Below are 21,442 nucleotides of genomic sequence, written 5' to 3'. Positions count from 1 at the left end.
GTGCGTTGCAAGATTTCGCTTGAGGGTGAAAAAGTTCCTCATGCAGATTTCGCTCATTGTCAAGTTGGTCACATGATTTTGCTGTTGAAAAAAAAGCTGCTTGTTTTGAAAGAGACTTCTGTGTGAGCTGTGTATTATACATATACTACTCTATTAAAAATAGACCTTTGTTTATGTAACTGCACCTTGCACCTTAACAGACTGTTTTTGCACAGTTAAAATGGAACATGCAAGTATCTATCCCTCTAGACACAATACAAAATCACTACTTCTGAGACACTTCTGAGAAATTTCAAAGCATTGACAAATATCTTACTGCATGTCTCACCAATCATCAGATACCTGGACACCACACCAAGAAAGGTAAGGGACCTGAAGAACCTTTCACAATACACAGATGATCTGGTCTAGAAACCAGCTTTCAGAGGCCATCAGACAGGGGCGCCGCTACGGTTTGTGGGCCCCCTGGACAGCATATTAACTCGGGCCCCTGCTTTCCTCTTTTCCGTCGGGCCCTTAGAATCATCCTAGTTTACAGACTATAGATCAACCAGATAGATCAGTGGATGTACTGTATTTAGGAATGTACCATAAATCATGAAGAATAATAATGGTTTGTGAGAGAGGGTATAGGCGACTAAGTGTCAAAAATTTGATTGATGACTCATAAAAATTACACCCCCACCCCCCCCCCCCCCCCCCTTTTACGGCGCCCCTGCCATCAGATAACTAAATTATCCACTAACACTACCAAACAAACAGCCCAGATGGACCTTAAAACAAATCTCAGACAAAAGCCACTCTAGAGAATAAGGATAATGAACTTGAGGTTCCTTAGCAAGACAAAACAGGCTGAATGTACAATCACCAAAATATCAAGAAATGGCACCAGAACCTGGAAATGGTTTCACAGCGTACATAATAAAATCAACACACTGTGCAATAATAAAATACAAATCTGAAATTCTAGAATTATAAAAGTGATATACTATATAGAAAAAACAATGAGACAATGAACATATGTATGAATGTATGGCCTTGATCTGTTTGCTCTTCTGGTTTTATAGATCCGTGGCCTTGAACTATTGATGGTAAACTGTACATTTATACTGTATAGATTACAGCCACCTACATTATATGTGCTTTGACCATGTAAAAAACAACCTCCATACAATCTTTACATTTACAGTTCTTAATCTATGTTGTTCGCATAGCATAATAAATTCATAATAACAAATTCCTGGTTTGTAACCAGATTTCAATGTTATGTAATTTTCACAGAAATAATAGCTGATAGTGACATACATGAAACATGAAAAGGAGGTTGAAAATACATCTGATCCCATGATGACAATACTCCTGACCAGCAAAAGCAGTTGTTTAACTAAGAACACTGTAAGGTAAGTCGAGTGAATGTTGTTTAGGTTTCTTACCATTAAAAAACTGCTGCAGTGCCTCATTTTCTCCAAGGACATCCATTGGATCAGCTGCGGATTTTCTGAATTTCATTTAATGCCAGTTATGTCAAACCCTCTACAGTAAAAGCACTGTGTGAACAAAATGGGACAGGCTGTGTCTTTGACATGGAGAGATAGTATGAATTGACTCAAATACTAATCACTTCACCTTTCCCCACTTAAGAAAAAATGAGAAAGATTGGCAGTTTGTTTGTGTCAAGCACACAACCACACTGAATTCCTTTTTGATGTGCTCCTAATGTAATATGACGAACACAATTTCATGATCTCACACAAAGTATATTCAGATTAAACTGATCCACCTAACAATATGATATTATAAATATATTCAATACTATTGTTATACTAATTTGGTTGCACTTCCTTTAACAAATTTGTAATACTTCTAAACTTGAACATTTAAAGTCAAAGTAGAACAAAACTGAAAATGTATGCCCTCCTAACACAAGCTCAAACTGATCATGGCGGCAGCCATTTTAGCTGATCTGACTGTTCGCAAACTTCAAATACACATCAGATCAACAAAAATGACCATATTATATTATCATCTTAATATAATGTAGGTTCGATTACATTAAATTCAGTCATCTAAAATCCTCACTACAACCTGCTAATATAATAAACTAAAGTTGTACAATGCAAATATAGTTAAACTGGCCATCCCCTTGAATTGATCACAATAGCAATACATTTAGATTTTGTTTATACAAAAACAAAAACAAAAAAGGTTCTACCTTTCCCCCCAAAATGTAGACTTCGGTTCTGTTGGATTCGACCCATTAAAGTTAACGGCTCAAGTGTAATCCATCAGTAACTCCACATAAACCGTAGATAGATGTTTTCTTACATTAAAATATTTAGTAATGTATATAGAAACAGAAAAAAAAGAGGTTCTTATTCAATGAAAATGGCAGTCGTCGTGCAGTCTCACGTGTACTTTGTTCACTGACCCTAGAGGCAAAATCCACCCACTGCCGAGCAAACACCTGTAGGACGCCATAAAGGAAGCTTTGCTTTATGAGGTAATCACACACAGACATGCTACAAGAGCTGAAGGGATTGATGGGTGTGTTTCTGTGCAAATAGATCACTGATATCTTGGACACCTGTATATAATAATAACGGAGCAAAATTCACTTCAACAGCATTAATGATAAAATTAGATCACAAATTAAATATAGTGGTTGCACATACCCAAAATTAAGACAGAACCCACATATTCATATATTCATATAGTTTAGCCGTATAGTTGTCATAGTGGTTGTTATGATGTTTTGTAACCAGGAGGCATTTCATTGTAGTTTGTTAAGCATTTAGTTGTTTGGTAAATGATAAAACAGCAGTAGGATTCACTTGTCCATAAATGAATAAAAAAAGAAAAGAAACTGATGATTATTTAATTTAATTTAATACTTTATGTTTTTAAAAATTGTGTAAAAGTATTTTTGACATTTACAGACATTTCAGAGCTGTACTTGCATGTAATATCCTCTTGGGCACATTAAAAGTATGGCTGCTGAGTGAACTAAATTTGTTTTTTGTTTTTGGCTACACCTTATTGTCACGAATCCTGTCCATGGACTTCCGTTCAATCACCACCAGAGATTCCACCACCCTTCCATTACAGTGACTCTCGCACAACACAAACTGTTGCATGTCATCCTACATATCCCATCAGCCATTGCACTGATTGCACACAGCACTGATTGCACACAGCACTGATTGCACACAGCTGTCATCAATCACACATTCACTATATAACACTCACTCAAACAACCATTCTCTGCCGAGTATTGTTTAGCCTGTACCCTGTTCCGAGTCTCTGTGTTTCCTTGCCTTGCCTTGCCTTCTTGTTTTTGACCTTGGACTGTTTATTGGATTGCTCTTCTGTCTCGCCCTGGATTGTACCTGTTTGCTGGTGTTTGACCCTGCCTGTTTTGACCACTCTTAGGAATAAAAGCCTTGCATATGGATCCGCACGTCTCCCGTCTTGTTCGCCCCGTTACACTTATTTTAAGGTGTCCTTGTTACAGTGTAATTATACATTTAAGTACTGAGTAATATTAATTAACTACATGTACTTACTATATGGTTAGGATTAGGGTTACTTGTACGTAATTATGCATAATTAATTGTTATTATAATAGTAAGTACATGTAATGTGTATCAAGGACACCTTAAAATAAAGTTTTTTTTTTTCATAAATATGTAATTAAAACTGCAAAGTCATGCTTAAATTATTAAGCAATATCCAGTGTTGGGAGTAACGCATTACAAAAGTAATAATATTACACCTATAGGCTAGGTATTGTGTTTATTGTTTGTACATGATAATATTTCGCTTTATTTACCAGTGTTATTTATGAATGTAATAATGCGATTTGTGCTTATATTTTTTAACCTAAACTACAACGTAACATTAATGTAGACCTACATACCGGTATCTAAATATGATTTCATATATTTTATGCTATATAGACCTACCACGTTACCCTCCACTGGATGTAGAATGAGCAGCATTAAACTACATTTTGGCATTTTACAATACTTATGTGGATATTTTGGATGAAAGTAACTCAAAAGTAACTCAAAAGTAGTGTAATGCATTACAATTCAGAGACAGTAATATTGTAATGTAACTAATTACTTTCAAAAGACAGTAACTAGTAATATATAATGTATTACATTTTGGAAGTAACTTGCCCAACACTGGCAATATCACACAAGAGCTTTTTCATTCACCTTTCAATATACCTTACAATACACCTTAATCATTATTAGAGGGCAAGCACGAAAGGTGTGTATGTAAATACTGTAATCGTTAGTCATCTTCTTTTGAGTCTATGGCGTTACCAGCACAGAAGATATGAAAAATTTTGTTTATAACTTCTCATTGGTTTGGCCAAAAATGACAAGATTGAGTGCATCATACGAAGTAAAAATTTTCCATGTCAGCCATTTTGTGCATCAGCCATTTTTAATTTTGGTGTAAAATGCTATATTTAACGAACACATTGCATAATTGTGAAACTCCATATGTTCTAAAGGTGCTCAAAAAGTTTTGGGGCTGCGCCACCTTGTTGTCAAAAATTCTGATTAAAAAAAATTCCAATAGCTTTTGATCAATTTTGCCTGTTGTCAAGAGACTTGATAGATCTGTCATGAGCTGGGTTTGACTCTAGTTTTCTTTTCTATTTCGTGCTGTGCTATCCTAGACCCAGCTGTTCACGATCACAATCAGCGCTCGTGGGACTGCACCTGTTCCCTCTTTATGCTGATTTTACTTCCTATTTTTCTCTGCGTGTTACGAGGTCTTTTGCCAGATTATTGTGCTTTGATGTCAGTCTCTTGGCTACTCTATCCCGTCTGTGGTGTGATCTAGTCGAATCCAGTCCTGTGTTGTCAAGTCGTGTGACTTACCTGGATTTCTGCCCAGTCTCTCAGTTACCCGCTGCCAGCAGTTCGCTCTCCTCCGGATGCTGTCCTCCGGTCCGTACAGTCTGAGAGGTAGTCGCTCCTCGCCCTGCAGCCCGGGGTGGCGCCCCGAACTCTCAAGTCAAGTCAACACTTATGTTCCAGTTCTTCTGTGTTAATGCCCAGTTCTGCGATCACCGGATACGGCCAGTGAACGGCAGACTGCCTGAGTTTGTTTTTGTGGACAATAAATCCTCTGTTTGACTTGCCTTTGCTTCTGGGTCCTTTTATCATGACAGAATAATCTGGCCAAAGATGGACCCAGCGTAGGAGACTCCAATTAGTTCCGCAGTGGAGCTGCAGGGAGCAATGCTGGGCCGACACGAGGAGGAACTCGCCGCCGCCAGGTACGCTGTGGAGAGCCTGTCAGCCCAAGTGACGGACTTAACCAATCTGCTGCAGAACCTCCACCCCGAGCAGCCGGCCATGCCTCAGCCACGCAATTCTCCAGAACCCTGTATTAACAATCCTCCTTGCTATTCTGGACAGCCCACTGAGTGCCGAGCCTTTTTGACGCAGTGTGAGGTGGTTTTTTCTCTCCAACCTACCACATATGCCGAGGATCACTCCAGGGTAGCTTTTGTGCTTTCCCTCCTGACTGGGCGGGCTCGTGACTGGGGAACGGCAGTGTGGGAGTCGGAAGCAGACTGCTGCGAGCAATTTTCTTGTTTAAGGAGGAGATGATAAAGGTGTTCGAACGCTCCGTCTATGGTCTTGAGGCGTCTCGACAACTAGCTACACTTCGCCAGGGTAGGCGGTCTGCTGCAGAAATATGCAATCAAATTCCGCACTCTGCACGCTTGTGAGTGGAACGAGCCAGCCCTCACTGCTCACTTCTTGGAGGGTCTCTATGGGGAGATAAGGGAGGAGATTCTCGCCCGTGATCTGCCATCCTGCTTGGACCAGCTGGTTGAACTGGCCATCCGGATCGACAAGCGCTTTGAGATGCGCCGCCGCGCACGCACCCCCGTTCCTGAGCAACGGGCAGTTTCGCCTGCCGTTCCACCTCCAATAGTGACCATGTATTGTGGTGCTCAGGGGCATTTCGCCACAAGGTGTCCAGTAAAAGAGAGGGCTCGCCAGTAGACCGGGGAGTACTGGCAAGCGCGACTACCTTTTCTGCATCTCACAGGACTCGTACCTCCCTCGAGGCCTGCCTACGCTGTGGGGGCTCCTCTTTTCCCTGTGCAGCCCTTATTGATTCGGGGGCTGAGGGGAACTTCATGGATGAAAACTGGGCTATTGATCACGGCATTCCTCTTCAAGTGTTAAGAGACCCTCCCACCATCTATGCCCTGGATGGTTGCATTCTCTCCAAGATCCTTCGAGCCACGGTTCCGGTGAGTCTCACCGTTTCCGGCAATCACCAAGAGACAATTTCATTTTTTATTTTTCGTTCCCCCCTAGCGCCTATCATCTTAGGGCACCCCTGGTTAACTCAGCATAATCCCCAAATTAACTGGGTAGAGAGGACCATAATGTTTTGGAGTTTATCTTGTCATGTTAAGTGTCTTGTCTCGGCTGTGCCTGTTGTGTCCTCTGTTGTGCTTCGGGTGGTTGTGTCCCGAAGGAGTACCACGATCTGCGAGCGGTATTCAGTCGTTCCCGGGCTGCTTCTCTCCCTCCCCATCGACCATATGACTGCAGCATCGATCTGGTCCCGGGTAGTACGCCACCTCGTGGTAGACTTTATTCCTTGTCCGCCCCCGAATGCGAAGTGCTTGAGAAATACCTTGCAGACTCGGTACCATTGTTCCCTCCTCCTCTCCCGCCGGCACAGGGTTTTTCTTTGTGAAAAAGAAGGATGGTTCATTGCGTCCCTGCATAGGTTATCGTGGGTTGAACGACATAACAGTTAAGAACCGGTACCCGTTGCCACTTATGTTGTCGGCCTTCGAGATCTTGCAGGGAGCAAGGATTTTCACGAAGTTAGACCTTCGCAATGGGTATCTTTTGGTGCGCATCAAGGAAGGAGATGAGTGAAAGACAGCTTTCAATACGCCCTTAGGCCACTTTGAATACCGGGTTCTACCGTTTGGGCTCGTCAACGCTCCAGCTGTTTTCCAAGCGCTCGTGAACGATGTCCTTAGGGACATGCTCAATGTCTTCGTTTTCGTGTACCTGGACGACATTCTAATTTTTTCACCCTTTGCCCCGGGAACACGTTCAGCACGTGTTCTACAACGCCTGTTAGAGAATCGCCTTTTTGTTAAGGCAGAGAAGTGCGTTTTTCATGCTGATTCTGTTACGTTTTTGGGTTTTGTCATGTCTGCTGAGGGCATTAGTATGGATCCGGCCAAGGTGCGCACCGTTATCAATTGGTTCATTCCTGACTCACGCCCCGCTCTCCAAAGGTTTTTGGGGTTTGCAAACTTTTATCGTCGCTTTATTCGGAATTTCAGTCAAGTGGCCACCCCCCTTACCGCCCTCACATCGACCAAGTCCTGTTTCTCTTGGTCCGAAGCAGCTCAAGTAGCCTTTGACCGTCTTAAAAGATTATTTACTACCGCTCCTATTCTTATCACTCCCGGTACTACAAGACAATTCATAGTGGAAGTTGACACCTCTAATGTTGGTGTTGAAGTGGTGCTGTTGCAGCGCTCTCCACAGGACGACCGGGTTCAGCCGTGCGCTTTTTTTCTCACCGTCTCTCGCCAGCGGAACATAACTACAATGTAGGTAACCGCGAACTCCTGGCCATTTGGTTGGCACTAGGTGAGTGGCGCCACTGGCTTGAGGGGGCAGCCCATTCGTTCGTAGTTTGGACTGATCATCGTAATTTCGAGTATATTCGTTCGGCTAAGAGATTAAATGCTAGACAGGCACGGTGGGCTCTATTCTTTGCACGGTTCGACTTTATCATTTCCTACAGACCAAGCTCTAAGAATACTAAACCCGATGCGCTGTCTTGTCAGTTCGGTTCCTCGGAGGACGGCTCATCCACAGAGACTATCCTGCCCGATGGTCGTGTGGTCGGGGTCGTGGTCTGGGGAATCGAACGACAGGTAAAGAGGGCTCTGGCTCGCGTCACTATCCCTCGAGAGTGTCCAACGGGTAGATTGTTTGTTCCCAAGTCCATGCGTCCAGCTGTTCTCCACTGGAGTCACGCCTCCAGGCTCGCCACACACCCTGGAGTGAGGGGGACTCAAGCTACTGTCCGTCAGTGCTTTTGGTGGCCCGCTTTAGTCCAAGATGTACGCCGTTTTGTAGCCTCGTGTCCAGTCTGCGCCCAGTCGAAGTCTAGCAACTCTCCGCCTGCCGGTCTACTTCGCCCCCTCCCTATTTCGTCTCGTCCTTGGTTGCACATCGCTTTGGATTTCGTTACGGGTCTGCCTCCTTCCGCGGGTAACATGGTAATTCTTACAGTCGTTGATTGCTTTTCCAAGGAGGCCCGTTTTGTCTCCCTTCCCAAACTCCCCTCCGCTAAGGAGACGGCGCTTACAGTATTTGATCACCATCAAAATCCATGGGCTACCTTCTGACGTAGTCTCCGGTCGATGGCCGCAATTTGTCTCTCAGTTTTGGAGGGAATTCTGTCGGCAGATCGGAGCAACGGCCAGTCTGTCGTCAGGATTTCACCCACAGACAAATGGACAAGCTGAACGCGTCAATCAGATTTTGGGACGCTTGCTCCGGACTCTAGCCACTCACAACCCCACTTCCTGGTGTGAGCAGCTGCCTTGGGCCGAATACGCTTATAACTTGTTGCCGTCGTCATCTAATGGGTTATCTCCATTTCATTGTTGTCTAGGTTACCAACCGCCGCTATTCTCCTCTCAAGAATCCGAAGTGTCTTTCCCCTCCGTCCAGGCCCTTATTAAACGCTGTCGACGTACTTGGAAATGGGTGCGCAATGCTTTATTTAAGACAAGAAAGCGCACCTGTCAGGCTGCCAATCGTCACCGCTCTAAGGCCCTGAGATACATTTGTGGCCAGAGTATGGCTATCCACTCGTAACCTACCCCTACAGTCTCCGTCTCGTAAGTTAGTGCCTAAATTTATTGGCCCTTTTTCGATTGTTAAGGTGCTCAGTCCGGTGGCGGTGCGACTTAGATTACCTCCCTTTTTTTTTAAGACGGGTTCACCCGGTTTTCCACGTCTCGTGTATTAAACCCGTTATCCGCCCACCCTCCCTTCCTTCCCCACCCTCACCCTGTCCCTGTCGAGGGTTCTCCTGTCTTTAGAGTCAAGAAACTGCAGTCACCCGGATCCAGTACATATTCAGACCAGATGGTGGATCAGCACCTAGAGAGGACCTCTACAGCCCTGAAAGACAGCGGAGACCAGGACAACTAGATGAGCCCCAGATACAGATCCCCTGTAATGACCTTGTCTCAGACGACCACCGGGACAAGACCACAGGAACCAGATGATTCCTCTGCACAATGTGACTTTGCTAGCCTGAAATTGAACTGCTGGTTTTGACTGGTCAGAGGAGAACTGGCCCCCTGACTGAGCCTGGTTTCTCCCAAGGTTTTTTCTCCATTCTGTCACCGATGGAGTTTTGGTTCCTTGCCGCTGTCGCCTCTGGCTTGCTTAGTTGGGGACACTTCATTTCCAGCGATATCGTTGACTTGATTGCAAATGATTGCAAAGATACTATTTAAACTGAACTGAGCTGGATGATGACATCACTGAATTCAATGATGAACCGCCTTTAACTGAAAATTTTGTGTTTACTATTGTCATTTTGCATTATTGACACACTATTTTCGTATTTAATGCTGTTCAGTTGCTTTGACACAATCTGTATTGTTAAAAGCGCTATATAAATAAAGGTGACTTGACTTGCAGCCCGGGGTGGCGCCCCAAACTCTCAAGTCAAGTCAACCCTTATGTTCCAGTTCTTCTGTGTTAATACCCAGTTCTGCGACCGCCGGATACGGCCAGTGAACGGCAGACTGCCTGAGTTTGTTTTTGTGGACAATAAATCCTCGGTTTGACTTGCCTTTGCTTCTGGGTCCTTTTATTGTGACAAGATCTTGATAGATTCCTTGGATCATGCCGAGAACATTGATACTAATTATGCTATAAATAGCAAAACTTTCGGCCCGCCATTTTGATTTTCTTTCAAAACCTACCTTTTCAATCTAAGATTGATTAACATCTTTGCATATTAAATAAGCTTTAAATGTGGAATTCTTCTGAAAACTTTTACTACGTTTTTACTATTACAGCTGCTGAGATCAACTAATCATGAAAAGTGTTGATTAAAGCATTATATTTTGATCTAATCCCATTGCATAAAAAGTTTCAGTGCTGAACAATGCACTCTTTGCTTGCTTTATGTATATAATATAACCACAATTTAAATAAATGATTTCCATGCTACTAACAAGAACAGTGTAGTTGACTGTTGGCTTTTTTTACATGGCTTTTCCAACCAGAATACAGAATGATGTTTTATAAAATTAATTTAAATTTAAATGATAATGTTCCGGCCAGCCACATTTAAGGCCTGTTCACACCAAGACTGATAACTATAAAATTAACTATATTGGATAATCCACACCAACAAACAGTCATGTTCTATTTATTATAAGCACGTTTTGTCATCTGCCTCGTTGGGTGAATTGAGATTGCCTTTCAGTATTTTTAGCATTCATCAGCTGGAAAAAAAAAAGTTTTAAATTTTTTTTTTTTTTTTACCCCAAAATAAAAGATTGCTAGAAGAAGTCCAAAGTCCAAGTAACCAAAACTTAAAAGATACAAAAAGGTTATATAGACTTTGCAATGTATGCACAAGCTTCTGTTTACCAAATCTATGCGTGTCAATTATTGTTTAGATTAAAAGTTAAAGGGGTGAGTTTTGAATTAAACTGCCAGATCCATATGGATTTGTTTTACAAAGCTTTTATGTCCTTTTTGGATATACGCTTTGGTTACTTAAGACTTTCAAAGTTGGTCAAGTCAAGGTTTCATTAAAAATATCTTCATTTGTGTTTCAAAGTTTTACTAAAGTCATATGGGTTTGGAATGACATGAGGGCGAGAAATTATTTTCACTTTTGGGTGAGTTAACCCTTTAAAAACGGTCCCTTTTTCCAGCTCATTAACAATAAAAACACTAACAGGCAATCAGAATTGGAATGATTATCACATTTTTATAGTTACAGTAATATCATTATATTAATTGTCCTTGGTGGGAACGGCCCTTTACAGCAGCGCAAGTCTTCATGTATCTTCACATGCTGTGGCTCTGAGAGGTCACCGTTTCATGAGGACAAACACCAGCATTAATTCTCCTCTGGAGGTGCACAACTTTATTCAGGCTTCCAGAAAGGCACTAAAATCAAAATGAGGGAGGCTAGATGAGACTCATGAGGAAATACACATAGTGGTCCGAGAGGATACACACAGAACATTCCAGATATAGAAACACAACAGCACACAGCTAGCTACAGCACTGAACATATCAATCTAAGAGAGGTTGAGACGCATTTATTGGAGTGTGATTCATCCTTCATTGTAGATTCTTCAGAGAGAACACAACCTCCAGCTACAGTTCATGCTTTAGTGTCATCTTCTCCTTCTGTTTCAATTAATATAATGAGGTGTGGTGGTCCCTGGGAAGCCACTCTGACAGGACTGGTAAACTCCATCGGGTTAAGACGACGACATTCCCATGACAGTGATGGCTCTGTTCACAGTTCGTCTTTGTAGTACCCCAGCTTGGTATTGGACATCTCCTTCCGTAGCTGCATGACCTCCCAGAACATCTGCTCTGCTTGGTAAAACACAGCGCCATGATGTGTTAGAAGGGAAACTTTCATAAGAACAAACTTTTTTGCATTTTTACATTTGCCACTGTTGCAAACAACCGTCACATGAACAAATCCTGTGTTTTATACAGTGGTGAACAGTAATGTATTAAAGTATTATTAGTTTGTTAATTTACTTAAGGTCATTTTTTGAATTGTATTTCTATTTTGGGAAACTTTTACCTTCACTACATTCCGAAGTATTATACTGTATTTTTTAAGTCAGCTACATTACATAAAAACATATTGTTCCTCGTTATTTCAAACTGAAAAAAAATAACACCCTCTTCGATTCATAAATGAGCTGATACTTTTCAATGAACCTTTTGAATCAGTTCACAGATCGCAATGAATGATTCATTCGCTTATTGTTCTGATCCGACTGCAACTGTTCTCCAGTCAACAACTTGCTGATTCAATGATCCAGTCAGAACAAGTCTTCCTCTCTCCTGCAGCAGATTCAAATGATGCAAAACTAGTAAGCTTGCATTTTCACGTTACATCTGTTTTTGTTGTCACCACACAATTACACAAATTTAGTTTTTTCTTCATTTTTAATTACTATATGGAATATTTTATTTTAACTTGTTTGCACACTTAAATGATCAGTAACTTAAACTTATATCTTAGTAGGTTGAAGGTTAATGGTTTGATACTGTATGTTTAAAATCTTGGCAACTGTGCGGCCAAAGAAGCCAAAAAGTAGCTTTTTAGCAGAAGCAGAAAAAAAAAAAAGTATTTGAATTTTGAATAAAGCATTTATCGGTAAATGCCTTACATAACATATTCAGTTGAATACACAATGATTTCATGCTGTAACAACAAATTACTTTTGTAAGTGAAACTAAAACAAAGTTGTATCAAGTTTTGAACGATGTGACTTTAAGAGATGAATTATTAGCTTACCATCTTGTTGTTTGACTAGTCCTTGGAGGATGTAACGAATGTAGGTGAAGAAGTTGCAGACAGATGTGATCTGATGTAGGTAGAGAAGAAAAGTGACATTTATACAAACCTCAGTACTACAAATGAGTCTAAATCTAAAGAAAAAATTAAACAATATAATTAAACCTTTATTATGGTATAACAGGCTTTTTTCAAGATAGAATTACATATTGAATTATTTTGATACTGTGGTGAAATATCTTGAGATTTACTCTGACAGTACAAACATGATCAACACTGGAAGGATTTGATTAATACTGGTCAATTTAAAGAGTTAGTTCACCCAAAAATGAAAATTCTGTCAGTAATTACTCACCCTCATGTCGTTCCACACCCCTAAGACCTTCGTTCATCTTCAGAACACAAATTAAGATATTTTTGATCAAATCCGATGGCTCAGAGAGGCCTCCATTGACAGCAACGCCACCCAAACTTTCAAGATCCATAAAGGTACTAAAGACGTCGTTAAAACAGTCGACGTGACTACAGTGGTTCTACAATAATTTTATGAAGCGACAATAATACTTTTTGTGCGCAAAAACAAAACAAAAATAACGACTTTATTTAGCAATCTCTTCTCTTCTGTGTCATTATCTTTACGAGGTTAACGCAGTAAGCACAGTGAAGGCTTCTGTGTTCTACGTCCGAACGCCGGCTCATTATTGGCCAAAGCTGCACATGTGAGCAGCGCGATGCATGCGTGTGGTGCTGATGCAGGAGCTGTTCAATAATGAGCCGGTGTTCTGACATGGAACCTGGAAGCGCTGGACGTAAACAACGTATGAGAATGACACAGAAGAGAAGAGGTTGTTGAATAAAGTCGTTATTTTTGTTTTGTTTTTGCGCACAAAAAGTATTCTCGTCGCTTCATAAAATTATTGTAGAACCACTGTAGTCACGTCGACTGTTTTAACGACGTCTTTAGTACCTTTATGGATCTTTAAAATTTGGGTGGCGTTGCTGTCAATGGAGGCTTCTCTGAGCCATCGGATTTGATCAAAAATATCTTAATTTGTGTTCTGAAGATGAACGAAGGTCTTAGGGGTGTGGAATGACATGAGGGTGAGTAATTAATGACTGAATTTTCATTTTTGAGTGAACTAACCCTTTATCTTCTAAATGTAGGTTTGGGAGGAGCCTCTCCAAACATGGTGAAATTAGTTTCTCTGACATTTCTTGCAGGCATTTTTTTCTCTCAGTTACGAAGTCATGGGCAGACACAGTAATGTCGATTTTGTAATGTTGCAGATTTTGCTATTTATTTGTATATAAAATGCATTCATTGGTTAAACTTCCAAAATGAAATTGTTTTTCACAAATTTCATTACATTTATGAACCACTTGTCCAATATAGGCTTGTGGTGAAATCAAATGTGATTTATTTTAATTTTTTTTGATGAAGATTAATTTCTCCAGAATGAAACACATCCTTTAAGGCAAGTCATGTCACTCGGCAGCCATCTTTGAAACGCCTCTCGGGCATGCAAGTGCAGCTCCTATCACTTTGAATGGGGAAACATCAAATTCTCCAAAACTGTTCACTAAGCTTACGATTAAAATTCATATTTGAAATCACCAAAGAAATCTGACAACAACTGTATCATGAATGTTGTTTCTTTTGCTCAAATAGCGTTATAAAAAGCTTATTTTTCAGGCTAGATCAGCCAGTGCGCATGCGCAGTCCTGAGCGCAAGTCTCAGAACGCTGACTGTTTCTATAGCAACCGGGACTTCTAACGGCAGCTGCAGTGATGCGCTGACTTTACTGATTAGCGATTGGCTCTTTCATTCAGAAGGTGGGGCTTCCTGCAATTGAGCGGCCATATTAAGCGTTGTATTTTTCCCCATTCAAAACTATACAAGTGACACGTCTTGGGTATTCTATAGTCTTTGACACACCTCCCTCACATTCAGGCCCAAGTCACATTTACGGTCTCATTAAAGGTGGGGTAAGTGATTTCTGGTAGCCAGTGTTGATATTTCAAATCACCAAAACAAATACGGCCCTACCCCAAAAGGGTCTCGCCCCTATTTTGATAGCTCCGCCCCACACATACGTACGCAACCCAGGCAACGATTAGTTCTGTGAAACATAGCAAAACCAATGTTACACCGTGTCTACACCGGACGAGAGCGGCGCAACAAAATACTATAGAACTCATTATAATCAGTGATGCTGTCTACACTGGATGCGGCGCGGTGCGGCACAACACGACAAATCCACGACAGAAAACTGCTGCTGCATTATATTTATGACGTATTGACACAAATTTAAAATTATTTTCAACGGTCGCTTTGTCGCGTCCAGCGTAGACAGACTTTAGCTGTTGCGGTGAGGCGTGACAACTGTCGTGTCCGGTGTAGACACGGTGTTAAGCCAAGTTCACACTACACGACTTTAAACGTTGGCAGATCGCTGTGCTGTTCAGACTACATGACTTGATTGTCTGTCTTTAAGTCGTTGTGGTGTTCACACTACGTGACTCTATGTAAATGATCCGCAACCGGGGATTACACACTAAACAAGCTGACAACAACTCTGTCACCCAGCGACTCTACAAACCACGTTTTGTCACGAAAACACACGCGAGAATTGGAACGGGAATGACGCGAAACAACACGTGAAACAGGAGTTGTTTATTTGAAAATGGATGTCGGGAAGAAATTAGCGCTGCAAGCTGTTTGCTCGATGAAAAATTTTGCTCCATTTATTGTCTCCAAACTTTTCTTTAGGCCATGTTGCTGCTGTTGTTTTTCTTCCGGTGACCTCAACCCATGCTTTGCTCTCTCATTGGCTGTAGCTCGTTACGACACCTGACACCACGTGATGTCGAGTCGGCCGAACGGTCCAGATATTTGGCATGCTAGATATTTGTTTGACGCGTCAGCGAGCCTCTTTTTGATGTGTCGTTGTGTAGTTCACACATAAAGATTGCCGAGCGCCGATCACCTGCTGATTTTCCCCCGATCACAGCCCGACCTGTTGGCGAGCTCGTTAACTTCCAAATCGGGCTTAAGATCCTGTAGTGTGAACTAGGCTATCGAGAAGAAACAAAGCAACCTCAGCGTCCGATCGCAGGCCTTCCCGCTCCTTGAGTTCTTTCCAGCGCTGGAAAGCTGATCCGATATTTACACAGGTCCTACTTTTTGCATTATCATAAGCCTTCTTTTGTTCAGTTTTCCTCTTTTGTTTTTTATCCGCCATCTCTATCTTTCTGTCGTCGCTCGGCTAATGTCCGTCCTGTGCACTGAGCGCTCTCTCCTCCGCATCATGAGTAGACACGCCCCTTACTGCTGATTGGCTACAAGTTTGTTTTGGTACTTGGCCCGACTCAGTTTTCTAAAGCGTTTTTGAAAAAATACATACCCCACCTTTAAGCACAGTATTTTATTTGAGAGTTTTTTTTTTTCGCTGGTCTTAAATCAGTCTTCAACCATTTTCCCATTATTTCATGAGTTTTTAATCTAGTCACCTTATCAAAGATACCAAATTTGCTGAAGTGAATCTAGATGAAATGTTACAGCAGATTTCCAGGTCCCTTCTTTGCAATTGATGATTGATTTGGTAGGATGGTCTGATGTTAGAAGCATCAGCACATTGCCAAATATTTTCTGATATTAATGTTAAACTTTAATATGTTCGCTTTGATATTGAAAACATTAATTCTACAACCACTGAAACACATAAATATGCTTTCTTTTCAATATGCAACACAACAAAATGAGAAATATATGAATATTTTCTGATGACGATCTACCCAAGCATCCATTTTTCACTAAACACCAAATAATAGGTGGCTTTCAAATAATTTCAGAGGAGATGCTGTGAAATCTATAACAAGGCAATAATGCAATACTCACCCGATAACGGCAAAACGGAGATACATAATAATAGTTGCTGGAGTCGCCAAACTTGATTCTGTGCTTGCAGGTTTTGGTTTGACCACACAGGGCACATTTCCTGCACAGCGGGAAAGAGATTGAAAGCTTTTAGAAATGTATTATACTACAAACCTGATGGACATCTGAGGAGCGATTTAGGACTGTAAATTAACACTTGGGTGAATAACGAAAATAGATATGAGGCACTGAGAAATGAACTCCCTGAAACAGACACTAGGGAAATCAAGACAAGGATTGGGAGACAGGGCGGCACGGGTCAGATCAGGGGGACTTAAGGGTCTGATCACGATTCACTTACACGAGAGTCTGTGCCATCCTGCTGCCACAGGAAGCCCATCGGAACAAGAACAAAATCAACAAAAGGACACAAATACAGAAAGAAAGAATGACGAAAGAAAGTCATGCTGGCAGGCTGTTCAGTACACGTGATCCACACAACACTTTTAAGCACGATGAAATAAAAATAAACAGCGACATTAGAGAAATAAGAGTATTTATAGATCTGTCAAACTATAGATACACAGGCTTTGTGTCAAGTGACTGTAATTTCAGCCATACTCACTTGGGTCCTCCACACTCAACAGCAGACGCTTTGACCACCGGCAGAGGCTGGAATCCCACCGGCTCCACGCTCAGTGTGTTCTGTTCCACCGCCTCCAGGATCGCCGATCCGAGCTGTGGATCACACAAACTATACATAAGCCATGCACAAAATACACATTTAAAGAAGTGTCCTAAACTGCCCTCTCTCTTTCAAATAGCATTTGGAAGCCGGATTCAATTTACTGAGTCAGTTTGAATGAGTCATTTTAATGAACTGGTTTAATGATGAATTACTGCTTAATTTTAATCATTACCCACAAGTTAAGCCCTTACCCCACCCAAAGGTTTTGATCAAAAGTCCAAAAAAACTCTCTTTAAAAAGTGTTCTGTTACATGCGTGTACAGTTTTTTTCATACCAATTTCGTTGTTTATAACTGAAATAAACATGCTTTTTGTAAAAAAAAATTGTTCTATTCAACAATATATGGCACAGGCTTACCTGTTAAGTTTTTACAAAAGACTAATGTAAGACTTAATTTTGATATTTTGTTTTTTCTCAAACTATAATAATGTCTTTAAAAAATTATTGTGCTGTAAAATCTATTTACGTTCAAGACCATAAGCATAAAATTACTTTCATTTATATCCAAGCCCAAAATACACCAAAAGACTCTTATTTTGAAATGTTTATGCTTTACTACTTCTAGCTGCTCATTCAAAAAGATGAGAGAGATAAAATATGCACTTATGATCATCTGCAGCATATTACAATATAAAGAAACCATAAAGTAAATGTTATAATTCATTAACAGCAGATCATAAGCAATCACTTGGCATAAATGCACTGTATTCACTGATAGCAAAATGCTCTTAAACAATGAGCCAGGACACAACTGTGCCATATTTTACTTTCAATGTGCAGCACTGATGTTTATTAAATCATAGACTTTTGAAGTTTAATAATCACATTAAGTCATATTGCAATTCCCCAAATTTAAGAACTCTTACAATTATAAATTAAATGTAAGACTTGTTAAGAACCCTGAATAAAGTAATTGTTTTACAAACACTATGAAAACAGAGCATTTCTAATGTCAAAAAAATTAAAAGCACTTGGTAAAAGTAGGATATTTTTCCTCAATTTCACTGTAAAGTCTATATGCCTTAAAATGGTATTTTTTGCTGGTCAAGATGTACTTCTTGAGTATGTGCATAAATATATACATTTTGATTCTGCCACCTTAAATGATATGCTCAATGTTTTGTGCTAGATCAAAGCTGTTTGAAAATGTGAATTATACAATCTTATAATTTAAAGACAAAATTGCCCCATTGTACAGCATATGTGCAGTTATCAACTTTTCCATTAGTTACATGCAGTGTAGTGCATTACTTTTTTAATTAGGAAGCTTGACTTTAGTTAACTACTTCACATTATGAGCAGCGTGTAGCTTTGTAACCTAGTTTCATACAGTTGACATTCATGTTTTTTAGCAATTCATGAGTAGATTCAACCAGCAGAGAGCAGCTGGAGATCTCATTTATTAGCCCAGAGCTGTCACACTCGTATCGTGCTCACTGGAGCTAATCATTTACAGAAACTAATGTCTATAAAATAAAGTGCTACTAAGTTCAACCGAGGGATGACAGCAGAAGCATACCTCACTCTTAGAAAACGTCAGACATGGGTGGATGTCTTCTCTGTAAATGCGCTCGAGGAAGGAGCAGCTTCTCTCCAGGGTCGGCTCCTCTTTCCACACTTTGAACTCGTTGAAGAGCAGTGAATCAATCTAACAAACAAACACATATTGTCAAAAACGCACACATACTATTTAATATAGGGTGACCATACTTGCCATTTTCCCAGGACGCGTCCTGGGAAAATGGCACGTATGGTCACCCTAATTTAATATCCACAATTATAACACAAATTTTAAAGTCCACAATGCTGGATGAAAGGAAGATGGTCAGGAAACTTTCATAAAAGATCATAAACTGTGTGGCTTCAGTCACAGTTCACTTTCATAGTATGGAAAACAGCCCTGGATGTAATCTTTTAAAATCTTCTTTTGTGATTCACAGAAGAAAGTCAAAAAGAGGTGCGTTTCCCCCAAGCATTGTTAGCCAACAATGATAGCAAGTTCTGTCATTAGCAACAGAGATGAACGATTTGGTGTTTCCTGAAACCAACAATAGCAAAGTTATGTGGTTGAACTGCAGCTGTGGTTAGAATTTTCTTGTTAGTATGACCTGGACTTAAATAGATCATGCTCTTGAGCAAAATAAGCAAGCTTGCATGCATGCATATATTCAACTTTATCTGCATACATACAGTATGCACAGGTCAAGCCATATATGCTATATAGAAAATCTGCTTTATTGTTTATATCATAGCAAAATGTACCTATATTATCACCCAGCTGTTTATGTAAAGGTAGATATACTGTATAAGTATGTCTCTAATCTAATCAGCTCCAATCTGCTAAACGCGACATCTATGTAAGGCATAGATGTTAGGATATTACAAACATCGTGATTTTCTGTAAAGCTGCTTTGGAACGATGTGTATTATGCAAAGATCTATACAAATACATTTGACTTGACCTTAACTGTCTTGACTACTTTTCCTGATTCAACCCTAATAAGCTAGAAAACCTTTTCCATTTTTTTACAGGTATGATTGAGACGATTAGAATAAGAATTTCTCCTATTGACCATTACTGTCTACGTACATCTCAGTTCTGGCTGTGCATACTTAACAATTTTTTAACCTGTCTCTCTTTCTCATCTTGTGGACATTTTAGGATATATTGATTTCCTTCGTTTTCTTTATTTAGGTTTTGTTTGTACCAGTCTTTTGTCAGTTGTAAAGAGAAATTTAGTGAATGGTATAGTTCTATTATGTTTTAAGTACAGCATGGTGCAAACGCTTCTCAAAAAGCCTAGTCTTTTTTGAACCTTTATTTTTAAATAATTATTGGCCAATTTCTAAATTATATTTTATATCTAAAATTCTGGAGAAGGCTGTCTATTTTATTCAGATTTCAGATCTGTCCACCTCAAAATATCTAATGACCTTTTGCTCTCTGTCAATTTAGGCAACTGTGTAGTTCTCCATTATCTTACCAGGATTTGACACTATAGATTATGGAATTCTTTTAGAGCATTTAATTCATTAGGCAAGGATTTGAGGGAATGCCCTTATACTGTTTTCTTCCAATTTAAAGGACAGAAGTTTTTCTGTGGAACTGTGAAATGACTCAACTTCTTCTTCTGCTTATAGAGTGTTTGTGGGGTGCCTCAAGGCTCCATTCTAGGTCCCATCTTGTTTTTCCTATATACATTACCACTAGGTCCTATTTGTCAAAAACACAATGTCACTTATCATTGTTATGATGACGACACACAGTTTTATTTTCTTTTGAAGGTCAATGATAGTTCCTTTTCGATACTACACTTGTACTGCGTCTTGCTAGACGCATATGGGGAAAAAGCCTTTTTTCTCCTGAACTGAAGCCTTTTTTCATTCAAGCAGTGACACCGCACGGCCATTGGTTCGTGCAGTGTATTAAAAAATGGCTCACCATCGCAGCAGTTCCGGTCCCGTTCCCCTGCCGCCATCCGGCGATACTGAAAGAGCTTATTTCTAGCAGGTAAGCCCTAAAAGAGCAAATTCTGGCGACGTTGTTGCAAATGTCGTTGTTGGAATTCGGACCTAACGACACTAAGTCGTCCTGAAACCAAGGCACGGTTACGTACCTAAGGTGCTCTCCACTCCGTTCAGAGCACAGGTCATTACGCTCTCCGCGCATCCTCCTTCTGAAGAGGACCTCGGAGGAAGCAACGGCGAGCTCGTGGGTTGAGCGATCAGGCAGAGCAATTTCATGCGGACACACATCAGGCGTGCTTAATCTGCCAGTGTGTGTTACATGTGAGAATCTGCCAGTGTGCTTACACATGGGTTCGGCGCCCCTCATTGTCGAGTGGCTCAATCCTCCTGGGCGGTTTGGAGCAGAACGCTGTCACCAATGATTCAATATCGCTGACAGCTTTGTATTTGAACGCGACTCTCACCTGGGCCATGCCCACGCTGAGGCTGCGCTGCTGAGACAGACCACTCTTACAACGAGAGATCATGTCTCGCTCTCCTTTGCTCGCGGCTCACCTTCTTCAATGAAGATGGCCCCGTCCCTTCCCTCATCCGCTACGAGCGGATTTGAGAGAATGGGGTCCCCATACGGCGACCAGCCTCTCAATTTAATCCAACCCCTTGTCACACGGGCTGAGGCCTGTCGGGCCATCCCTGTAGTACCAATCTGGGTGTTGGAGATAATAAAAC

General features: G+C 40.8%; 2 protein-coding genes across 6 annotated transcripts in view; both read right to left on the bottom strand.

Annotated features, from left to right (window-relative positions):
• myrfl (myelin regulatory factor like) overlaps nucleotides 1-1,479 on the bottom strand; it is a 35,768-nt gene extending 34,289 nt beyond the window's left edge. The window contains exon 1 of the mRNA XM_016514635.1: nucleotides 1,434-1,479. Within this exon, the coding sequence (XP_016370121.1) occupies nucleotides 1,434-1,479 (46 nt within the window). The remainder of the gene's footprint in view (nucleotides 1-1,433) is intronic.
• A 9,631-nt stretch (nucleotides 1,480-11,110) lies between these two features.
• LOC107709967 (rab-3A-interacting protein-like) overlaps nucleotides 11,111-21,442 on the bottom strand; it is a 44,536-nt gene continuing 34,204 nt past the window's right edge. For 3 of the 5 annotated variants that reach the window (XM_016514639.1, XM_016514642.1, XM_016514643.1), the window contains 6 exons: nucleotides 18,765-18,893; nucleotides 17,122-17,234; nucleotides 16,858-16,875; nucleotides 16,518-16,617; nucleotides 12,619-12,688; nucleotides 11,111-11,678 (listed from right to left, as the gene is read on the bottom strand). In XM_016514639.1, coding sequence (XP_016370125.1) covers nucleotides 11,596-11,678; nucleotides 12,619-12,688; nucleotides 16,518-16,617; nucleotides 16,858-16,875; nucleotides 17,122-17,234; nucleotides 18,765-18,893 — 513 coding nt within the window. In that variant the 3' untranslated portion in view covers nucleotides 11,111-11,595. The remainder of the gene's footprint in view (nucleotides 11,679-12,618; nucleotides 12,689-16,517; nucleotides 16,618-16,857; nucleotides 16,876-17,121; nucleotides 17,235-18,764; nucleotides 18,894-21,442) is intronic. The other 2 variants (XM_016514640.1, XM_016514641.1) reach the window with 2 other exon arrangements.

This window comes from Sinocyclocheilus rhinocerous, unplaced genomic scaffold (genome assembly GCF_001515625.1).
Source record: "Sinocyclocheilus rhinocerous isolate Xijiao unplaced genomic scaffold, SAMN03320098_v1.1 scaffold2132, whole genome shotgun sequence".
Lineage (NCBI taxonomy): Eukaryota > Metazoa > Chordata > Actinopteri > Cypriniformes > Cyprinidae > Sinocyclocheilus > Sinocyclocheilus rhinocerous.
This window is presented reverse-complemented; position numbering and strand designations above follow the sequence as displayed.